This window comes from Coenobita brevimanus, chromosome 103 (genome assembly GCF_032717465.1).
Source record: "Coenobita brevimanus isolate Jiangsu-jjx chromosome 103, ASM3271746v2, whole genome shotgun sequence".
In the NCBI taxonomy this organism is placed as follows: Eukaryota; Metazoa; Arthropoda; class Malacostraca; order Decapoda; family Coenobitidae; genus Coenobita; species Coenobita brevimanus.
This window is the reverse complement of record NC_137056.1, coordinates 518,155-536,483: the sequence shown is the minus strand read 5'-3', so window position 1 is coordinate 536,483 and position 18,329 is coordinate 518,155. Positions and strand designations below refer to the sequence as shown.

Sequence of the window (18,329 nt, the reverse complement as noted above, 5' to 3'; positions counted from 1 at the left end):
CTGTATTTCTCTTCACCTTATTAATTTTAAGAACTGCTACTTACTTGTTCTGGTGCACAGCAGGATGAAGTTGCATTGTTCCTGCGGTCTTCAGTCCATTTAAGGGATATGGAGTTTGGGGCATTTGTTTAATCCAAGTAAGACTTATGGACAAGAAGCTTGGACCTTGTTGGAGGGACAGAAGTCAAGAGTGAGAGCAGCGGAAATTAGTTATTTGAAAGGAGCATGTGCAGTTATGGAGAGACAGACTGACGAATGAGGATGTGAAGGAGCGTTGTGGTGTGGACGTGGATGTGATAGGAAGCGTTAGGAGAAACACGTTGAGGTGGTTTGGTTATATGGAGACAATGGAGGGTGAGATACTGATGAGGACAGTGAAAGGGAAGGGGAGGTCAAGGCTGAGATGGAGGGATGGAGTGGATGAGAGCTGGGAGCAGGGCAGTGAGCTGATGAGGGACGTGGAGGTGATTTGTTTGTGGCCACCACTTGTAGGATTAAGGCATCTGGCAATAGGTAGATAGATAGCCATGCCACTGCATGAAGGTAAAGGTATACATTTCCAGCATAACTGTTATTGGATATGCAATTCACATGAGAATTTTTTAAAGTTCAGACATGGCTGTAAAGAACTTTTGCTACATTCATAATCATACCACTGTAATGCTGTATTACACCACATGTGATTTTATGTAGGATAGGATAGGAGCTGATATTACTTTGGAAGATGTAGAGTAGGGAGTTTGATGATAATATACTACATTCATAGTCCTACCACTGTAATGCTGTTGTTTACCACCTGTTTAAAATGTGATTTTATGTAGGATAGGATAGGAGCTGTTATTATTTTGCAAGATGTAGAGTAGGGTGTTGGTTGATAATGGGGTTAGAGTATGCTTGGATGGTATGATTAGATGTTGAATGTGGATGCGTATGGGGTGGTGAATAGGATATATGGGACTGGTTTTGAAGGCAGGAGCTGTGGCACCTTGAGAAGATTGTGGATGAATGTGGTTAATGAGTGCATATGAGAATGAGGTATGGGTGTAAGTAACAAATGAATTGAAGAAGTAAGACAAACCAGTGATAGGCTTGGCAGCCCGTTCTTAACTTGGTGGCCCACACGTTGAGGTGTATCTGGAGTGCATCTGTGCAAGAAAACATATACAGTAGTTACACATGGCTTGACCTGGAAGATATAACCAGGTTTCTAGGGCCTTGGATGATGTGTAACTGAGTGGTCTATTTCACTGAGTGTGATATTGGTAGTTTAATTCCTTGTTTCTAGATTTTATCTCATCCAGTCCTTAGTGGGAGAGGGAGATGGGATGATTTGCATGTTCTTAATGGGGTAAGGCTCAAAGGGTAATCAGTAATAATATAGGTGATCTGAGGAAAAGGGTAATCAATAATAATGTATCATGGGTGATCTGAGGGTGCAGTACGTGGTTGTCCAGTGAAGTGACTTGGACCCAAATTTACTGAGGCATGATGGTGATATTGGGAAGGGATGTCTACATTTTACAATACACTAAGTTGAGTAAGGTTGAGAAAGACTTCCATGTCAACTAGGCATTGAGATGTCCCTGCTAGATGCTTTTTTGATAGATGGATAGACACTTCCAGTGAATTATATGATTCTACAGTATATGGTTCACATCATGACCAATGTGCATGAGCTTGCGAAAGCTCGCTTTGAGTTACATTGAACCACAGATGCTCTAGGCCAAACCGCCTGTGGTCCTAAGATAGGCGTCAAGGTCATAACGTAATGGTTATCTCTAATGCCATGGTACCCTAACTGTGGTAGAGTACATTTCTAAATGTGAAGTCGGAAGCCAACGTACTAGAACATTACGTTTGATAAAATCACAAGAACACGTATGTTGAGAGAAAACGGTACTCGGTAATTTCCATTAAGTTCTTCGTATCCACGAGAAGTAATTAAGTGCCTACTGTACTTCACAAATTTCTCGGTAAATGTCAATTAATGCTGGATATCCACGTCAGTTCCCAAGTTTCATCGGTAGTTCATATTTCTGCCAATAGATGGCAGGAGCATTCAGTTTTCCCACATTTTCACGGTTAGTTCGCATTTCTGCCAATAGATGGCGGGAGCATTCAGTGCCGAACATTTCACAGTTAGTTCGTGTTTGTGCCAATAGATGGCGGGAGCATTCAGTTCCCAGTTCTTATTGTTAGTTTATATTTCTGCCAATAGAAAATATTGCTATTTTTATGACTCGCGTAAGTATTATGATGACGTGCATGCCGCATTTGTACCGAACTTATATTTACATAATTATAGCATAATTAGGTCGTCAAAAATGCATTTTACACCGGGGCTGATACTTTATTAGTGCTGTACAACGTATCTTGACCACTTTAATTATGTTCTTACACTGCGGACTGACCAACCGCGAGGCCTGTGGCCTCGCAGACCACACAGACCAACCAACCACACCCTGGAAGGAACGTCATTAGGGCCAACTTACACCAGGTATGTTAAAAGGGTCATCGGATTTTAGGAGACCGTCCATTCGTCTCGTCCCGTCCGGATGCGGAGTAAGTGGGGACGCCCACCATTCACTCACATGATGTAGTGCTGCCTTTATGTGACTACAAGAGTGACAATCCAAATGGTAGACTGTAAGCCAGGAAACCATTTTCTACGCTGGGTGGTAACCATGTAACCATACGACGCCTGGTAGCCTACTGTAGTGGGTTAAGGTGCTTCAACCGGTTAGGGTCTGCAAGAATTTATATTCCATTAGTGTTTGGAGTTTCCTGTTCATATTATAATGCCACTCAGGGAATGAGGCTGGCCACCCTTGCCTTAAATGTTGGGGCTTATGTTGTCTAGCTCTGGGCCCTTATCTTGATGGGGAGGAAAGAATTAGATGAATGGATTTTGAACAGCATGATACTCTATTCTGCGCCGTGACCAGTTTATCGCATGGTCAGTTTGCCGCATTTTCGGTCATTATGGCAATTAAGGCCAGTAGGCTATGATTTGTATTATAGTTTAAATTAAGAACTGTGACGTACGGTATTTTTTTCGAGATTACCACATATTATAATAGTGAGATTCATCTATGTCGCACTCAGGGGAGGGAGGGGGGCGAACATTGTGTCCCAAACTGTCATTCACATTATGATGGGGGAGATGAGATGTGGGGTGGGGGGTATTGATATGTCCGGTGTGCGTTTAGGATATAGAATACATCAGAGGTGTAAGTGATGTGCATCTGTGCCACCGAGTACCCACAGTGTTGAGTCTCTACACTGTGTGGGTACCTGTTGGAACAGCCTTATCTTAAATATGACACGTAGAAGCAAAGCAATGGGGATAGGTCTAGGGCGTGTCGGGTGTGTCTGAGATGTGTTTGGTGTGCATGTAATTGACCGCGTGCCTGAGTCGTGCTGGAACAACCATAAATATAACTCAGGCGGGGTGGGTGGGAAGGGTGGCTAAGTGGTAGAGCGCCTGACTCGAGACCAAAGGATCAAGAGTTCGCGCCGCTCTCGGGTAGCTGCCCAGCTGGGAGAGGTAGCGCTCTCTCCTCACCTAGCGGGGGTAAATGATCTATCAATGTTTAGCTAGAGGTTTCCTCATATAAAGAAATCCCCCCCCCCCAAAAAAAAAAAAAAAAAAAAATCCAATAACTTACGGGGCCAGGTCAGAGCACTGAGCTATTAGCTGTACTGGGATGGCCTACATGTGAGCCAGAAGGGTGTTGCTGAAGTGCTTAACCAGTAAAAAGTATTTCTCTCCCTTTAGAGTACTGCTGGGATGGATGTAGTTATAGAGGTGTCTTTTGTATTGTTCTGACCAGGGCTACATATCCGGTGATCAATGCAACACTTTCATTTGGAGGTTGTCTTTTATTTTTCAGTGATTTAGTGGGTTGAGGCGCCCAGCGGGATTGGTTATCCAAGGGATGATTCGGGTATATTGTTCACATATGCCATTCACGGAAGGGTGAGGGTAAATGTCGGGACCGAGTAGCCTAGCCTCGGACCCCAAACTACTAAACTCTTTAACTTGATCCAAAACTGCAGTCTCTTTATCTTGATTGGTGAGTTGTGGCAATGAATTAGAATATGATGCTAGTCAAAAGGAAATGCTATGGAAATGTGTATAGGCGTGGTATTGTCTTTCCGCCACCGGGCTACATGAAATGGGATACAAAATGAACATCTGTGCTACGTTAAGGTGAAAAGTGATTGGTGTGGTCCAGGCAGAGCGATACTGTCTCACTATGCTCTCTTCATTTTTACTTGGCGTAAATTTGTCGTCTCTCAATCTTAAATGCTGAGCAGTAACAAGAAATTAACATTATTTTGGTGCTAGTCACGACGAACTAATATGAAGAGGATGAAGGCTAGAGCCCTAGTAGTGTCCCATCTTGCCATCGAGCTACGGGAAATAAACTGCAAAGGGAAAAAAATCTCCAGTGCTCTCTTCACTTTAACTAGTCGTACAATTGACACCTTTTCATCGTAAATGCTGAGTTATAGCGAGAGATTTACAGCATGATGCTAGTCACGAAGCTGTGCCATGGAAAGGATGGTGGGACACGGTATTGTCTGTTTCTGCCACTGACCAAAGTGAGACAAACTGCAAAAGGCAAAAAATCCCCGCCTAGTTAAAGTGAATGAGCGATAGGTAAAGTAAATGACCCACTGGAACGTTAGAATATGTTGCTTGTCACGAACAAGTGCCATGGAAAGGATGTAAAGAAGCAGCACAGTCATTCTGCCACTGAGCTACGGCAAAGAAGCCTAGGTAGTGAGTCAACTATAGGGAGGGTCAGGCATCGAATCCAGATGGGAGCAGAAAAAATATTTCCTGTAATAAAAACTTCTCGTGTGTGTGTGTGTGTGTGTATTTTCGGGAACGGTCAGTGCTACAATCAGCAGTCAAGTCATCCCTAACACCTATTCTTTAGCGATTTATTTCACCTGTATCATATTAGCACTCTCCTTCGGGCCATTTATATCTCTTTATTATCTCCATCCATCCATCCATGCATTATCCTGTCCTTTTGCCCCATCAAGAGTGTGGTGGTCAGGAATTAGGTTACTCAGTACCCACATTTAAGGCGAGGGTGACCAGCCTCGCCTAACCATGAGTGGCATTATATGAGAACCGCAACTTTCTCTCGGATGTAAACCTTGCGGGTCCCAAATGACTGGCGCGTCTGAACCCACTAGATCACTAGGAGTTATTTGGTTATATGGTTTCCGCCCAGTGAAGTAAATGGGTTGTAATGTTACTCAGTGTAGTCACCTGAAGGCAAAAACACATCGAGTGAGTGGATGGTGTGGGCTCCATCTATCACACAGTAATGTATAGCTAACCCACATAATATATAAACGTACCAGATATAGAAATAAACTGATTAACAGAAGGTGCTAGGGAGCTCCTCGACGAAAATCACAGGTCATTGCTGCCAATATGAAGATTAATGACCTCATGGTTCCAAAGTGTGCCTTTTTTATCGCTTTTATATTACATAGTTTGTATAATTGACATGCAGGAATATATTAAAGTTCAGTACCAAAAGATATAAACAGGTAAGGAAGAAATGCCAATAAGCTTCCGTTGTCATCAGCGTGAACATTAATAACGTCTTAGTTCCTCGAGTGTTCTTTATTCTTTATCTCTTTAATATATGCATAGTTTGTATAATCAGTATCCAAGAATAAATTAACGTACCAGAAACAGAATTAATAGGTAAGGAAGAAATGCTAGGGAGCTTCTCTCCCGCCAACAGGAAGATTAATCACTTCTTAGTTCCTCGGGTGGCAAAGCACGCCCTGCCGTTTAACCAGCTCTGTATGCCGGCCATGGGACATGAAAAAGCCACTGTGAGTCCTTAAAGGGATGATACAAAGGGAGGACACCGCGCAGGAGGGTCGGAGAATGAGGTCCCGGCTGTGAGACTGACTAATGGTGGTGGGATGTGTCAGGTGCAAGGGCTTCCCTGAAATGACGTCACCGTAACAATAACCACGATACACAGCGGTAATTACACTGAACAACAATAGTCTTTTAACCTCTTTCATTACATTAGCTTCATATTTTAAGAGTTTTATAGCAGGTACAGCATTTTTTCACCCCCAATTTTTGTCTGTGTTGCAAAATGTCAGGCATATTAATACAGAACGAGCTTATCTTCTTCCTGTCGGAGAAGAAAATGATATAAATCTTTGCTACACTCAAACCATTAAACCTACAGCACCCATTTTCTCAGGATATATTTTCATGATCCCCTCCTCACTCCCAGCACAATTTCAACTCAATCCACCCATTTCTTTGTCCCCCACGCCCATTTCTTTACCCCATCGCCCGACAGTCATTCTTGAAAGATATTTTGAAAAAGACCACTGCACTCAAATCATTAATCCGGCAGCATCTATTTTCACACGATCATGACCCTCTCCCCACACCCATCACGATTCCAGCTCAATCCACTCATTTCTTTGTCCCACACTCCCATTTCTTTACCCCTTGACACACATTTTTGATAGACTTTTTGACATAAACCTTCACCTCACTCAAACCACTAACCCTACTTGCATTCCTGCCCCAGCCCCATCGCTCACAGCCATTCCAGTCCATCCCATCCACTCCTTTGCACACCATGCCCATTATTTACTACCCTTTTAAAAGTTTCAGAGAGCGAAGCACATCATTCGGTCGACGAATGGGATTTTTGAAAATTCGAAAATTTTCGTCCTTCTCCCAAAAATATAAATAAGCAGATGAATGAGAAAAGGGATAAATAAATATATAAAAGTTCCATCTATTAGGCAATGTCCTGTAGAAATTTAAAATGGAGAGTGACGTAGATCAGATCTAGAAAAAAAAAAAAAAAATGATGAAAGATGATGGAGATAATAGAGTACATATTCACCTTATCTTGGCGGAGATTTTCGTCTTTTTGTAGCATATTTTTTGTAGCTCAGGGGCAGAATAACCTTTTACTGCGGCCCCGCATCGTTAACATAGCACTTATTCGTGACTAGCAGCGTATTCTAGTGTTACCTTTCTTCTTCTTTCAAAGATTTCCTGCACCTATAGTGCAGGCCGGGCCATACATTAGCCCGGTCAGTGGGGAATGGGCTGGATAAAAAATAGTAAGGGGGGACGACAGGACCTGGGGATTGCCCAGCACACACGTCCTGTCTCCTGGCTGGCTTTGTGGTGTGTGTGCTAGTGTTACCGGATTGCATAAACTGTAGTTCTGCATGCAAGATGGAGAGATGACTATATCGCGCCTATAGTTCGTTCAATTTAACTTGACGGAGATATGTATATATATATTTTTTTCATCCCATTACCTGTTCCTCAGTGGAAGAATAGGACAGTACTGCAGCCCTCCACTTTTCAATAGCACTTCTTCGTGACTAGCGCTATATTCTGGGGCTAATCTCTTAAGGGTATTGTGAGTGGGTGAGAGATTCCAGGAATAGTGAGATTGATTTATGATGTGTAAATGGACTCTCTCTCTCTCTCTCTCTCTCTCTCTCTCTCTCTCTCTCCAAAAAGAAAGAAAAGAGGAGAAAAGGAGTAAGACAGGAGAGAGAGAGAGAGAGAGAGAGAGAGAGAGAGAGAGAGAGAGAGAGAGAATGGGTGTGATAAATGTGCTAGTGGGAACAGGTGTAGTGAACTCAGCACCTTACTCAGCGTCTAGCCGCTCTCTTTCTCCCTCCCTCCTTCACTCCCTCCCTCCCTCCCTCCCTCCCTCCCTCCCTTACTCACTCAATCACGCATTCACTCACTCACAACTTCTCCCTAAGGTGCACGCAAACTCACGCTCGTCATCGCACGCAGACACACGGATTCTGTGAGTGTTAATCTTGTTAGTATTAAGACATATTTTACATTGAATTAAACTATCTATTACATCCTCACTTGCGAAACCAGAGGAGGTGTTAAGTTTGTTCAGCGTGTGTGTGTGTGTGTGTGTGTGTGTGTGTGTGTGTGTGTGTGTGTTTGTAAGAAATAAATAATATTGATTTGATCTGAGCCAAACTTAGTGGCAGCGTTAAGGATCACCCAAGAAGTCTACCTAATGTTTTTTAGAATAACAGGTCAAAGATCAAAGTCAGATGGCAAGGTTAATTCAATAATTTTATGCGATTCAGACCAAATTTTGATGATGGCTTCAGGATAAGACGGAGATAAGAGGAGTTGATTTTGAGATAATTCAGTTAAAGGACAAGGGGAAAAAATCAAGGTTATAAGGCAAGACCAACTCAGTTTTTATTTGCTTTGGAGTTGATTCGGTCAAAGGGTTTGGTGTTAAGCAAGGATGAAGTACGTCGGGTCTGTGAGCAATCGGGTGAAGGTTAATATTACAGGGCTATGTGTGTGTGTGTGTGTGTGTGTGTGTGTGTGTGTGTGTGTGTGTGTGTGTGTGTGTGTGTGTGTGTGTGTGCTTATTATTTTAATGCACGTATAGAACCATAAACTGGAAGTTTGAATGAGAGAGAGAGAGAGAGAGAGAGAGAGAGAGAGAGACAGTGACCCCACATGTCCCTACTTCCTGTGACCTTAACCCCGACACGGGTCAACTCACTAGCTCAGCACTGACTTGCTCTCTCTCTCTCTCTCTCTCTCTCTCTCTCTCTCTCTCTCTCTCTCTCTCTCTCTCGTATAGAAGTGACACAGGTATTTATGTAAGGCTGTATATATAGGTCAGAATTCTATAGTAAGGCAAAGTGACTTCACCTTCCCTTCATTCCTGGCAATGTTGGTGTGGTGTTGTAGCGGCTTGATGACGGTGTGGTGGTGGTGTGGTGGCAGTGTGGTGTGTGATGCCTGTGGTGGTGGCGGTGTGATAACTGTGGTTGTTGTGGTGGTGGCGATGTGCTGACGGTGTGGTGGTGCTGGTGTTGGCGGTATGGTGGCTTGATTGCGGTGTAGTGGCTGTGGTGGTGGCGTAGTGATGTCGGTGTGGTGGAGGTGGTGTGGCCTCGGTCAAGGACGCCTCCACACGTGATGGTACAAGAGGGAGGTAGGAAGGGGCGGTGTTGAAGCGCCTGAAGGTTAATGCTCCACACCCTCAGATCATATTAGCCTCGTGTGTGCCACAAGTATTATCATTACCACTGTGTGTGTGTGTGTGTGTGTGTGTGTGTGTGTGTGTGTGTGAGTCTTTGTTTGTTGCATTTACCGTCGTAACAAATTGCGACACCTACTGATAACCCAGTCAGCCTCAGTGTCTGGTATTGGGGCCTTCAGCCAGATCTTTGCATGCAGGGTTATAAGGTACACACACACACACACACACACACACACACACACACACACACACACACACACACACACACACACACACACAGGGAAGGAGGGAGGGAGAGGAATTTGTAGGAAGAGGGGGTAAGAGAGAGGGGAGGGAGGATAGGAGAGGGAGATGGGAAGGAGGGGGGGAAAGAAAGGAAGCTAGCAGGTAAATATAGAGAGAGAAGGGTAGGAGGAAATGGTATATGCTCAGTTTGGGTCCGATTTTAACCCAACTTGGTAGATGTGCTGAGGGTCAGCCAAGGGGACGCCCTAATATTTTTTGAGAACAATAGGTCAAAGGTTAGGGTCACACGGCAAGGCCAACGTATACAGATTTATTCTGGGATAGACCAGACTAAGTTGAAGGGCTGAGGGTAAGGCAAGGATGAAGAGATTCAGTTTTGAGTATTAGTCAAAGGATAAGGTTATAAGGCAAGATCAGTTCCTATACCTCGACCAGCTGTGATTCGATTTTGACCAAACTTGGTGTGCGATTGAGAGCCAGGTAGTGATGACGTAATTCAGTCATGAAGAGAATTGATCAAAGGTCAAGGTCACATGATAGTGTCAAATATTCGGCCTTTAGGGTGCGGGTGTTTCTTACTCTGACTGCTGTATCTTGTGTATGTGATGTGTTGGTGACGTTACTTCCGGTTATAACAGGCTATCATCCTCCTGGCGGCCAATGATAAGAAGTGAGACAGGACCGGTCCCTCACCTTTCCATGCTCCCTGATAACACTGTCTTGTTCTTATCAACAGTAAGTAGGACAGAAGACGTGATGTTGTTGTTAGTAGCGTTATCAGTAGTAACAGTAGTAGTAGCAGTAGTAGTAGCTGCAGATGCATCAATCTAGCAGCATTATAATGACCTAGATGATATGTCGATTATTATTCTCCCTCGTAAGGTCAGGACTCTTCTGTTCACATTAAACTTGGTACAAAATTGCCATCTCTTCATCTTGAATGCTGAAATATAGTAAGAGATTAACGCTAAAATATGGTGCTAGTCACGAAGAAGTGTTATGAAAACTGTAGAGCCGAAGTAATGTCTTATTATGCTAATGAGCTAAGGGATACATTGGCGGATATGGAGTCATTATTATTATTAGGCTATTATTATTATTATTATTATTATTATTAATAGCTTAAAAATAAGACGAATATATATCTATTTTTATGTATTCAGTTAACTAGCAGTTATATGTAATCGTAGGGAAGATGTCAGTGTTATCTATAACGATACTGTATATTAAATAGGCGGGGGTGAGAGGACACACCACTGATATCCTGGCCTCTGATTGGTGCACACCGATAACACCTGTGACGTCACAGCCAATCAACGCCTCACTTATTCGCACCGCAGCCACTAACACATCCCCACTTCCCGCACGCACCTCCCTATTGGCTACCACGGCTATCAATAATTTGGGAAAGAAGTGCGTTTATAATAGTATGAAGTAAGGGAATGTGTGGCAGACCTAGGCTTGCTTTAGAGTGGACCCGAACCAGTGACCCTCGCACCCCATAAGGTACAGTACAGTCCCGCTCAATAGTTCGTTTAAGTTACACATGTGAAACGGAATCCCAGTCGTATATTATTGTGGCCCTATATATAATTTTCCTTTTACAGCCTGATGTCCCGTTGTGTTGATGGTCACAGTTACCAAGTACAGTGCTATAAGTATGCCGTTAATATATTTCATTTAGAGATGCAAGGGAACTTCTTTCAAGCACAAAGAAAACTTACATTTTTTATGCAAACGTACCTTTACTGTATAAATCGACAGGTAAAGAAACAAAATGTAGAGAAGACAAGAAGCAGAGTTTTTTTTTCTTTTTTTTCAGCAGGTGATATTTGTCAGTGTTTTTGTTTTGGTGGACATACACAAATCATCTATTTATCTATCTATTGCCAGACGCCTCAATCCCGTTTGGGGTGGTCACAAACAAATCGCCTCCAAGTCGCCCTGTCCCCCGCCATTTCACTGCCCTGCTCCCAACTCACACCCCCCTCTCTCATATACCTCTCCACCCTATCCCTCCATCTCATCCTCGGCCTCACTGTCTGTCTATATATCATTCGACGGTACCAGACACCTCAATCACTGACGGAGTGGCCACACACATAGTACCTCCATGTCATCCTGTCCTCCACCATCAGGCTGCCCTCCCTCCAGCTTGTTCCACCCTCATTCATAAAGGTTATCTCTCTTCTCCATTCCTCCACCTCATTTTCGGTCTCCCCCTTCCTCTCTCCCCTTCCACCTCACTCACATACGCTCTCTTAGTCACTCACTCAGTCTTCATTCCACTGATATACCTCTCCATCCCATTCCTCCATCTCATCTTCAATCTCCCTCTCTCCCTCTCCATCTCACACGCATACACTTTGTTAGTCTCTCATCCTCCGTCTCCTCCACATCGGCGGGTCACTGCAGGGCACTTCTACTAATAACATTTTTCATCATATCCACATCAATACAGCGATCCTCCTTAAATTCTACCTAAAGAGTCTTGAGTGCTGAAGAAGGCTAGTGAAAAGGGAGAACAACATTTGGAGTTTCAACATTCAGCTTCCGATAATCTTGGAGTCGAGTTCCACATTCAGAATGCGGGACGCTTTCGTAATGTTGCTCCTACATTTAATATTCCTGAAGAACCTGATTATGTTTTGCAGTCATGATATTGAAAAATTGTGGATTTTATTCCAGCTCATTTTTTTCTTATAATACTTTTTCTTTTTCTTTTTAAATCCCTGAATCTAATGACGTCGCTTCTTTTTTTACTTTAGGCTAGTTTACTAAGCTGTGAGGGAGATTTTTTGAACTACAAGTCTTGAATAAAACCTTCATGAACACCTTCACGCCATCAGGTCCTTCCTAAATTGAATAAACTCGTTGGGCGGCTGCAAGAAATTAAATGAAAACACATCATTCGAGTTAAGGAGGTGAAAAAATATTACTGAGATATTTCGAACCAGAAACAACCTTGTCACCCTCATCTGGGCAGCTGTGTCGGAAATAAAGATTCATTATAGTATATGAGTCGCATAAACTATATATTCCATCTATCTACCTATCTATTTATCCGTCTGTCTATCTGTAGCCAGACGCCTTAATCCCGCTAGGGATGGCCACAAACGAATCGCCTCCATGTCGCCCTGTCCCCTGCCATTTCGCTGCCCCCACCCTAACTTAACCCCCCCTTTCTCTCACTTTCTCTCATATACCTCTCCACTCCATTCCTTCATCTCATCCTCGGTCTCCCCTTCCCTCTCCCCCCTCCACCTCACTCACACACTCTCCTGGCCAGTCTCTCACACTCCATCATGGCCAGACTACTTCACTGCATATCTGCTAACACTTTCTATCACATCCACATCCACACCACAACGCTTCTTCATTTCCTCATTCGTCAGTCTGTCTCTCCATGTAATTCCACTTGCTCCTTTCAGATAACTCATTTCCACTTTCTCCAGCAATAACGAAAGGTATAATATTGCCTCCAGGTTATTATGAGTGTTGTTTCGTGTGGCATCAGAGGGAGCAAGATGTTGAAGTGGACCCTGCTGCTGGCTGTCCTGGGTGGCGTCATTGCTCTGGCCTCAGCATCTCCCAGGGTAAATAATATTATTGGTCAGTATTTAGGAGGCTTCGTGGCACCACCTCCTAAGCAATTTATGTGGCATGTACTACACCTGACCTTTCCCTTGTATGTTATATATATCGGCTGAATAGGGGCATAGTTTGCATCGCTGATACACAAGAGAGTACTGAATACCAGTATAGTATAGGAAAAATCGCTAAGAAAGAGGTGTTACGAAATCTTACACTTAGAATTCGACCTTAAGTCACTCTATTTGGCTATAATATTATGCAACCAGCGTATTTTTCATTTTTATGTGGTTTTATTTTAATTTGGTCTTCTTATTGAAATATAAAGTCCTGCATACGTCGGCTCTTCCTCTACTGAGTATGAAAAGAGAAGTACATTCAATACAGCGTCACCATGACAACCATTATGAAGAAAAATATGAGAAGAAGCTGAGTGATGGATGCCACTATTTAATCCACTGAGCGAGGATTTTTTTCTCTTTGTTTCTCCCATTTCCTGGCGATTTTATTCAGCCCAGGAGAGATTTTTCAAACTGGAGTGGTTAGATGTAGCCTTAATACACTCCTTCAGTACGAGAGGCCTTCTTAAGTTCGGTGAAATCGTGTGGTATACTCTTTACTCTAACTGGGCCTAAAATTATCGTCCTCTGTTGAATGCTGATTTGTAACAATAGATTAACGCTAGAATGAGATGCTAATCACGAAGAAGTGCTTTGAAAAGAAGTAGAGCGGTGGCACTGTCTTGTTTAGGCCACTTAAGTACGTGAAATAAGTTACATAAGGACGAAAATCTGGGCCAAGTGAAAGGGAAAATAGCATAGCAGAAGTACACAATGACGTCACTTTGGGTTATAATGTTTAATATGTTGTTTAGCTTTGGTCTTCGAGGTTTTTATTACATTTTTTGGCACTTTAAGTATTTTAACATTATTGATGTTGGTTCGGTCTTGATTTCCAGCCAGAACTGTGACTTATATTGTTTTTCGTTTTTTTCTTCTACAGTATCGCCATGAGATTCGCGGCCATCGCAACAGTAAGTAGTATCCCCCCCCCCTCGCTCTCTCTCTCTCTTTAAAAATTATGAGGGATGAGGAGGAAGGAATCATTCTACTTTTCTATTCATGTCTTGAACTCACAAATTAAATACCATAGTTAAAAAAAAAAGATATTTCGTAAGAGTTAATGTTATAATCCTTTCATTCTAACTTGGCCTAAAATTGCTATCTCTCCACTTCCAATATTCATTTATGAGAGCAGATTAACACCAGAATATGATACTAGTCACGAAGAAGTGCCATGGAAAGAATGTAGAACGTACCTTTATCTTACTCTGCCTTTGAGGTACGGGAAATGATCTCAAAATGAAAATCTAGGCCAAGTTAAGGCGAGGGAAAAAATCTCTGTTTCTCATTGTCCTGGTGTTGGTGCTGGAGAGGGAGGCCTTCACGTGGTGGCACTGATACGGCAGGGCGTTGAAGCTGCCTGGTTATACAAAGGTCCCTTAGTCCCTTCCCTATCCTCTGAAAGGAAGGGGGTGGCCTACAGGAGAAAGAAGGGTCACGTCCGCATGAACCTACAACAACAACAACAGTCACTACTACTACTGCTACTACTACTACTACTACTACTGTACTTCGTTTTGTTGTGAACTTATCCGTAATCGTACCCTTTTCCTCTTTACAGGTTTGGAAGGGAGAATGGCGAAGGTAGAGTGGAGGAAGGGAGAGAGAGGGAGAGAAAGCGGAGTAGAGGATGAGAGGGAAGAAGGGAGGAGAAAGGGAGAAAGAGGGAGAAAATATGGAGTAGATATGGAGAGAGAGGGAGGGAAGGAAGAAGGCAGGAGAGAGGGAGGGAAGGAAGCGAGAAGGGGAGAGGAAGGAATAGGACTGAGGGGAGAGAGAGGGAGAGGGGAGAGAAGAATAGACGATGGAAGAGAGGAATGGTGGGTGAGGCAGGGTAGGGATGAGGCAGGGAGGGTAAGGCAGGGTGTGGGTGAGGTAGGGAGTGTGAGGCAGGGTACAGGGGAGGCAGGGAGGGTGTTACACGGTCCTAGGGAAGCAGGGATGGTAAGACAGGGTGGGGATGAGGCAGGGAGGGAGAGGCAGAGTGGGGATGAGGCAGGAGAAGGTAGGAGGGAGAGAGGAAGGCAGGATGAGGCGAGAGAAAGCAAGGTGAGGCAAGGTGGTAGTGAGGCAGGGGGGGTGAGGCAGGTTGGTAGTAAGGTAGGGGGAGTAAGGCAGGGTGTGGGTGTGGTGTGGGGCAGGTGTTCGCCACGGCAGGTCAGGGCACACCTGGGTCAGGATGGCAGACTAACGTGCGATGTGTACACCGATGCACCTGTACGAATTACCTGGTACAAAGAACACACCACAATATCACAGGTACCCTATCTATCTGTCTATCTATCTATCCATCTATTTATCTGTCCGTCTGTCTATCTTTCTATCTATCTATCTATCCATCTGTGTAGAGCCAGACCCCTTAATCCCGTCAGGGGTGACCACAAACATATCCCCTCCATGTCACCCTGTCCCCTGCCATTTTGCTGTCCCCCCCAACTTACACCCCCTCTCTCATATACTCCTCAACTCCATCCCTCCATCTCATCCTCGGTCTCCCCCTCCACCTCACTCACGTACACTCTCCTAGTTAGTTTCTCACTCTCCATCCTCTGCACATGGCCAAACCGCACCATATCAGTATACATATTAAATTACCCCATTTTTTTGAAAGGGTCATTATTTGTCTGTGTGTTTTATTTCATGACCATATACATAATGACAATGGCTGGTTTGCTTTTATCTGAGGGAACTGGTCCACTCCCACAGTTTAGATACGAAGTCGTGGTAGCATAAAAGTCGAAGAGTCTCCTTGGTTTCTAGTCAAAATGATCATCCAATCTGACTTCACATGACCACCAGCTGAGCTAAAATATGGCTAGGAATCTGAAGGTGAAAACATGTACACTTAAGGGTTATGATGAGGATAATGATAATAATAATAATAATAATAATAATAATAATAACAATAATAATAATAATAATAATAATAATAATAATAATAATAATAACTACAACAACAACAACTATATATACCCCCAGGAAAGAGTGGAAGGTATGCACGATATGAAGCTGAGTAATACACCCCATCTACACCTCAACACTGCCATCTACCTGGGCTGTATCTCTCATCAGGACCAGGTAACTATATTTCTTACATTTTAACTTGCCCGAGATTTTCGTCTTTTTGCGGCTTATTTCCCGTTGCTCAGTGCCAGAAGTAGACAATGCCACGTATATTTTTCATAGCACTTCTTCGTGACTAGCGCCATATTCTACTGTTAATCTTGTGCTAAAACTGAGAATTTATGATAGAGAGATGGCAATTTTAGGCCAAGTTAGAGTAAAAAGAGTATCTACATCTTTAACTTGGCCCAGATTTTCGTCCTTTTGCAGCTTATTTCACATTACTCAGTGGCAGGAAAAAATGTGCCTCTACACCCTTTTCATAGCGCTTCTTCATGACTAGTATAATTTTCTAGTGTTAGTCTATTGCCAAAAAACCAACATTCAAGATTGGGAGATGTGTGTGGGTGTGTGTGTGTGTGTGTGTGTGTGTGTGTGTGTGTAAGAGAGAGAGAGAGAGAGAGAGAGAGAGAGAGAGAGAGAGAGAGAGAGGGAGCAATAAGCCGTAGACAGCAAAAGAGTATGAGAAAGATGAATACTCTCTAGTTTGGGAAGGAATGAAAAATAATGAAGGCAGGACACGATGCTAGAAGAGATTGCCGGTAAACTTTTTGCTCATTACTGTAACGCTTGCTCATCCCTGTACTATCCTCCCCCCCCCTTCCCCAGGGAGAGTACCGTGTGGCGGTGCAGAGTAGCGATGGTCGACGGTACACTAGACACTTCAACGTAATTATGCATTCACCGTCACCACCAGGTTAGTGTGTGTGTGTGTGTGTGTGTGTGTGCGCGTGTGTGCGTGCGCGTCTTCCATCATGAAAGGTTGTAGGCCTATTTGGGAATTAACTACGGAGTACCCAGGAGTTTTATATGAGGTTTACGACTATGAGCTGGTAGGCGAAGGGCAGTAGCAGTATTTTTAACGCATATTTCTAGTGCTCAGTGGAATGCCGTGCTGCCTTCAGGTGACTACACAGAGAGTCCTGGGAAACCATTTAATAATTGGGATGGTATACAGGTAGCAAATGACGCCTCGTGGACTAGTGGGTTAGGGTACTTCACCTGGCTGGAATCCGTAGAGCTTTACATCCAAGGGCTGGTTGGTGTTTATCGCACTCATAGTGCCACTCAGGGGCGAGAGAGGCTGCCCGTCCGCGCCTCAGATGTTGGGACTGAATGGCCTAGCCCCGGACCCTTATGCTTTTAGTAGGGCATTGTTGTTGTTATTATTATTATTATTATTATTATTATTATTATTATTATTATTATTATTACTGAGAGTATCGCGTGCTTACACTCCTCTTCTTCTTCCACATCAGGAGGGGTGCGGTGGGGTCCAAGTTGTAGTGTTGACGATGCAGTAATGGCAGTTTTACCCCGCCTGTCTCTAACTACCATGAAGGCCAGAGCAGAGGAAGGGGCTACCATACTCCTACCATGCCGTACCATACATACTTCACGTAGCCTAACTACCATTACGTGGAGAAACAACGATGGTACCATTATACCGTCTGAGAAGTATGAGGTGAGTGCGATGGATAGATGGAGGGATAGATAAATAGATGGATAGATTGATAGACATGCATGGATGGATGGATGGATGCAGAGACAGATAGATAGACAGACAGACAGATAGATGGATAGACAGATAGATAGAGATGGATAGGCAGATAAATAGCTGATGCTGTGGTGCGTGGTGTGAATAGCGATGATGGCGGCGTGTGTACCTATGTGACTGCCGACCTAACATAACCTGACCTATGCCTAACCTACTCTAATCCAACTAAAGTGTAGCCTAATCTAAAGCTGACCTAACCTACTACCCGTCCAACCACAGATCCTTGCGTCTGGTGACCTCATGGTACGTGGTGTGAATAGCGGTGATGGCGGAGTGTATACGTGTGTGGCCGCCAGTGTGTACGTGCCTTACTTCACCGATCAGGCCTACACGTTGCTGTTGCCTGAGACCCACTAAGCACGGCAGGCACTCCGGCAGGCACCCAGGGCACAGTCAGAGGGAGACAGCACCAGGACACACCCCAACAGGCAGAGGGAGACAGCACTAGGACACACGACAATTCACGCACACATCACTCCTGCTCCTTCATACACAACTTCCTTGTTTACCTTGGTATATACTCTTTTCACTTTAACTAGACGTAAAACTGCCGTCTTTCCATTTTAAACGCTGACCTATAACAAGAGGTTAATATGGTTCTAGTCACGAAGAAGC

The 18,329-nt window shown here is 43.8% G+C and overlaps 1 protein-coding gene across 1 annotated transcript; it reads left to right on the top strand.

Annotated features, from left to right (window-relative positions):
* The first annotated feature begins 15,267 nt into the window (after window positions 1-15,267).
* Window positions 15,268-18,071, top strand: ImpL2 (Ecdysone-inducible gene L2). The gene is made up of 5 exons (XM_080284768.1): window positions 15,268-15,292; window positions 16,013-16,111; window positions 16,766-16,853; window positions 17,416-17,621; window positions 17,934-18,071. Exons 2-5 carry the CDS (start codon window positions 16,028-16,030, stop codon window positions 18,069-18,071), a joined length of 516 nt encoding a protein of 171 aa, XP_080140894.1. The 5' UTR covers window positions 15,268-15,292; window positions 16,013-16,027.
* The last annotated feature ends 258 nt before the right edge of the window (window positions 18,072-18,329 follow it).